At 46.4% G+C, this 4,040-nt stretch overlaps 1 protein-coding gene and 1 pseudogene across 1 annotated transcript; both read left to right on the forward strand.

Moving 5' to 3' along the window:
- Nucleotides 1–952: 952 nt before the first annotated feature.
- Nucleotides 953–2,571, forward strand: LOC116465555 (importin subunit alpha-3-like; annotated as a pseudogene).
- Nucleotides 2,572–3,039: 468 nt separating this feature from the next.
- Nucleotides 3,040–3,866, forward strand: LOC116465556 (keratin, type I cytoskeletal 18-like). Its single transcript, XM_032754307.1, has 2 exons — nucleotides 3,040–3,135; nucleotides 3,195–3,866. The coding sequence occupies exons 1-2, from the start codon at nucleotides 3,040–3,042 to the stop codon at nucleotides 3,864–3,866; spliced, it is 768 nt and encodes a 255-aa protein (XP_032610198.1).
- The last annotated feature ends 174 nt before the right edge of the window (nucleotides 3,867–4,040 follow it).

Here is a 4,040-nt window from a genome sequence, read left to right on the forward strand (position 1 = left end):
TGTTCAGTCCTGTCAAGGAGGAAAATAACTGAATTATTTAAATAAAATAAAGGAAGTCCGAGGACTGAAGAAAAACCCTCCAAACAAAACAAAATTCTTTATGATTCTGTATCTCGAGTATGTGCTCCCATATCTGCCAAGCAACTATCAGGGAGTGAAAGCACTTGCCAGCTTTCAAGTGTCCAGCCCCTCCCAGGCATATTTCTCACTGAAAACAAACCAATTCACCTGTGATTTACACATCAGTCTGCAGCGAGCCTGAGGGGAATACAGTCATCAGGCCCGGATGACCTGAGTGCAAACCCAGCACTGCAAGCCCAGAGGCTTCCTCAGGTGCTGACTTCTGCCTCTCAAACTGAAGGCAAGCCATACTAGACACCTGAGGGAGATTAAAAACTATAGAATCAAATGGGTGAAGGATATGAACAGACGCTTCTGAAAAGAAGACATTTATGAGGCCAAAAAACATATGAAGAAAAGCTAATCATCACTTCTCATTAGAGAAATGCAAACCAAAACCACAATGAGATACCATCTCATGCCAGTTAGAATGGCAATCATTAAAAAGTCAGGAAATAACAGATCTGGAGAGGATGTGGAGAAATAGGAACGCTTTTACACTGTTGGTGGGAGTGTAAATTAGTTCAGCCATTGTGGAAGACAGTGTGGTGATTCCTCAAGGATCTAGAACCAAAAATACCATTTGACCCAGCAATCCCATTACTGGGTATATACCCAAAGGATTATAAATCATTCTACTATAAAGACATATGCACACGTATGCTTATTGCAGCACTATTCACAATAGCAAAGACTTGGAACCAACACAAATGCCCATCAATGATAGACTGGATAAAGAAAATGTAGCAAGATCGACGCTGCCTCCCCAACTCAGCTGTTGGGGTTTGAGGGTGGGGCGAGGAGAGGAGAAGGCCACGAAGGAGGACGAAGGATGCGGCGGAGGAAGAAGGATGCGGCGGAGGAAGAAGGATGTGGTGGTGGAAGAAGGAAGCAGCGGTGTAAGAAGGAAGCAGCGGTGTGGCGGACACAGCAGCTCAGGAGGTGCCAGGTTCCTGGGAATGTCAGTTCGGCACCGTAGTTGGTACGGATCCCGCAGAGCTTGGTGTTAAATTAAGGAAGAATAAAAGAGACGAACATCTCTTAAAGAGAAGGAATGTACCACATGAAGATATCTGTGAAGACTCTGATATAGATGGTGATTATAGAGTGCAAAGTAACTCTCTAGAAGCTATTGTTCAAAATGTTTCAAGTGATAAGCAACAAATTCAATTAAGTGCAGTTCAAGCTGCCAGGAAGCTTTTATCCAGCGATCGAAATCCACCAATTGATGACTTAATAAAATCTGGAATATTGGCCATTTCAGTCCATTGTCTTGAAAGAGATGACAATCCTTGTTTACAGTTTGAAGCTGCATGGGCTTTGACAAACATTGCATCTGGAACTTCTGAACAAACTCAAGCAGTAGCTCAGTCCAGTCCAATGCTGTGCCACTTTTCCTGAGGCTTCTCCATTCACCCCATCAGAATGTCTGTGAGCAAGCAGTGTGGGCATTGGGAAATAGCATAGATGATGGGCCCCAATGTAGAGATTATGTCATAAGTCTTGGAGTTGTGAAACCTTTACTTTCCTTCATAAGTCCATCTACTCCTATAACATTCTTTTATATATATACTTTAGGTTCTAGGCTACATGTGCACAACATGCAGGTTTGTTACATATGTATACATGTGCCATGTTGGTGTGCTGCACCCATTAACTCATCATTTACATTAGGTATATCTCCTAATGCTATCCCTCCCCCCACTCCCACCCCACGACAGGACCCAGTGTGTGATGTTCCCCTTCCTCTGTCCAAGTGTTCTCATTGTTCAATTCCCACCTATGCGTGAGAACATGCAACATTCTTAAGAAATGTTACTTGGGTTATGGTCAACTTATGTCGCCACAAAGACCCACCATCACCAATGGAAACCATTCAGGAGAGTCTTCCAGCCCTTTGTGTTTTAATTCATCACACAGACGTAAATATATTGGTAGATACAGTCTTGATCCTCTCTTACCTTACTGATGCTGGCAATAATCAAATACAGATGGTAATAGACTCTGGAATAGTTCCTCATTTGGCTTCCTCAGCCACCAGGAAGTTAAAGTTCAGATCGCTGCACTTCGAGCTATGGGCAACATTATTAAGGGAACTGATGAGCAAACACAAGTAGTTTTGAACTGTGATGCCCTTTTACACTTCCCAGCACTCCTGACACATCCCAAAGAGAAAATTAATAAAGAAGCAGTGTGGTTCCTCTCTAATATCACTGCAGGAAGTCAGCAGCAGGTACAGGCAGTAATTGATGCCAATCTTGTACCAATGATAATACACCTTTTGGATAAGGGAATTTTGGCACTCAGAAAGAAGCTGCTTGGGCCATAAGTAACTTAAAAATTAGTGGAAGGAAAGATCAAGTGGCTTATCTTATCCAGCAGAATGTTATCCCACCTTTTTGCAACTTGCTGACTGTAAAAGATGAACAGGTGGTCATCCGCAAAGCCTGAGTCCTGTCCTCTCACTCTCCTCCCCAGACAGCATGAGCTTCACCACTTGCTCCACCTTCTCCACCAACTACCAGTCCCTGGGGTGCCTGGACAGTCAGTGCGTGGCCAGCATCTATGCAGGCGCTGGGGGCTCTGGTTCCCAGATCTCTCTGTCCCACTCCACTAGCTTCCAGGGTGGCATGGGGTCTGAGGGCCTGTCCACAGGGATGGCTGGGGGTCTAGCAGGAATGGGAGGCATCCAGAATGAGAAGGAGACCATGCAAAGCCTGAACAGCCTCCTACCTGGACAGAATGAGGAACCTGGAGACTGAGAATTGGTAACCGGGGAGCAAAATCTGGGAGCCCCTGGAGAAGAGGGACCCCAGGTCAGAGACTGGAGCCATTACTTCAAGACCATTGAGGAAGATCTGAGGGCTCAGATCTTCACAAATACTGTGGACAATGCCCGCATCGTTCTACAGATCAACAATGCCCGTCTTGCTGCTGATGACTTTAGAGTCAAGTAGGAGACAGAGCTGGCCAGAGCTGGCGTCTGTGGAGAGCGACATCCGTGAGCTCCGCAAGGTCATTGATTACACCAATGTCACTCGGTTGCAGCTGGAGATAGAGATTGAGGCCTCAAGGAGGAGTTGCTCTTCATGAAGAAGAACCATGAAGAGGAAGTAAAAGGCCTACAAGCCCAGATTGCCAGCTCTGGGTTGACTGTGGAGGTAGATGCCCCCAAATCTCAGGACCTCGCCAAGATCATAGCAGAAAACCGGGCCCAATATGACAAGCTGGCTCAGAAAAACCGAGAGAAGCTGGACAAGCACTGGTCTCAGCAGACTGAGGAGAGCACCACAGTGGTCACCACGCAGTTTGCTGAGGTTGGAGCTGCTGAGGTGATGCTCGTGGAGCTGACACGTACAGTACAGTCCTTGGAGATCGACCTGGAATCCATGAGAAATCTGAAGGCCAACTTGGAGAACAGCCTGAGGGAGATGGAGGCCCGCTACACCCTGCAGATGGAGCAGCTCAACAGGATCCTGCTGCACCTGGAGTCAGAGCTGGCACAGACCCAGGCAGAAGGACAGGGCCAGGCCCAGGAGTATGAGGCCCTGCAGAACATCAAGGTCAAGCTGGAGGCTGAGATCGTCACCTACCACCGCCTACTGGAAGATGGTGAGGACTTCAAACTTGGTGATGCCCTGGACAGCAGTAACTCCATGCAAACCATCCAAAAGACCACCACCTGCCAGATAGTGGATGGCAAAGTGGTGTCTGAAAACAATGACACCAAAGTTCGGAGACATTAAGCCAGCAGAAGCAGGATACCCTTTGGGAAACAGAAGGCCAATAAAAAATTCAGAGGTCACACTTTATACAAAAATTAATTCAAGATGGATTAAAGACTTACATGTCAGACCTAAAACCATAAAAACCCTAGAAGAAAACCTATGCAATACCATTCAGGACATAGGCATGGGCAA

Source organism: Hylobates moloch, unplaced genomic scaffold, assembly GCF_009828535.3.
Source record: "Hylobates moloch isolate HMO894 unplaced genomic scaffold, HMol_V3 SCAFFOLD_6248, whole genome shotgun sequence".
NCBI classification, from domain to species: domain Eukaryota; kingdom Metazoa; phylum Chordata; class Mammalia; order Primates; family Hylobatidae; genus Hylobates; species Hylobates moloch.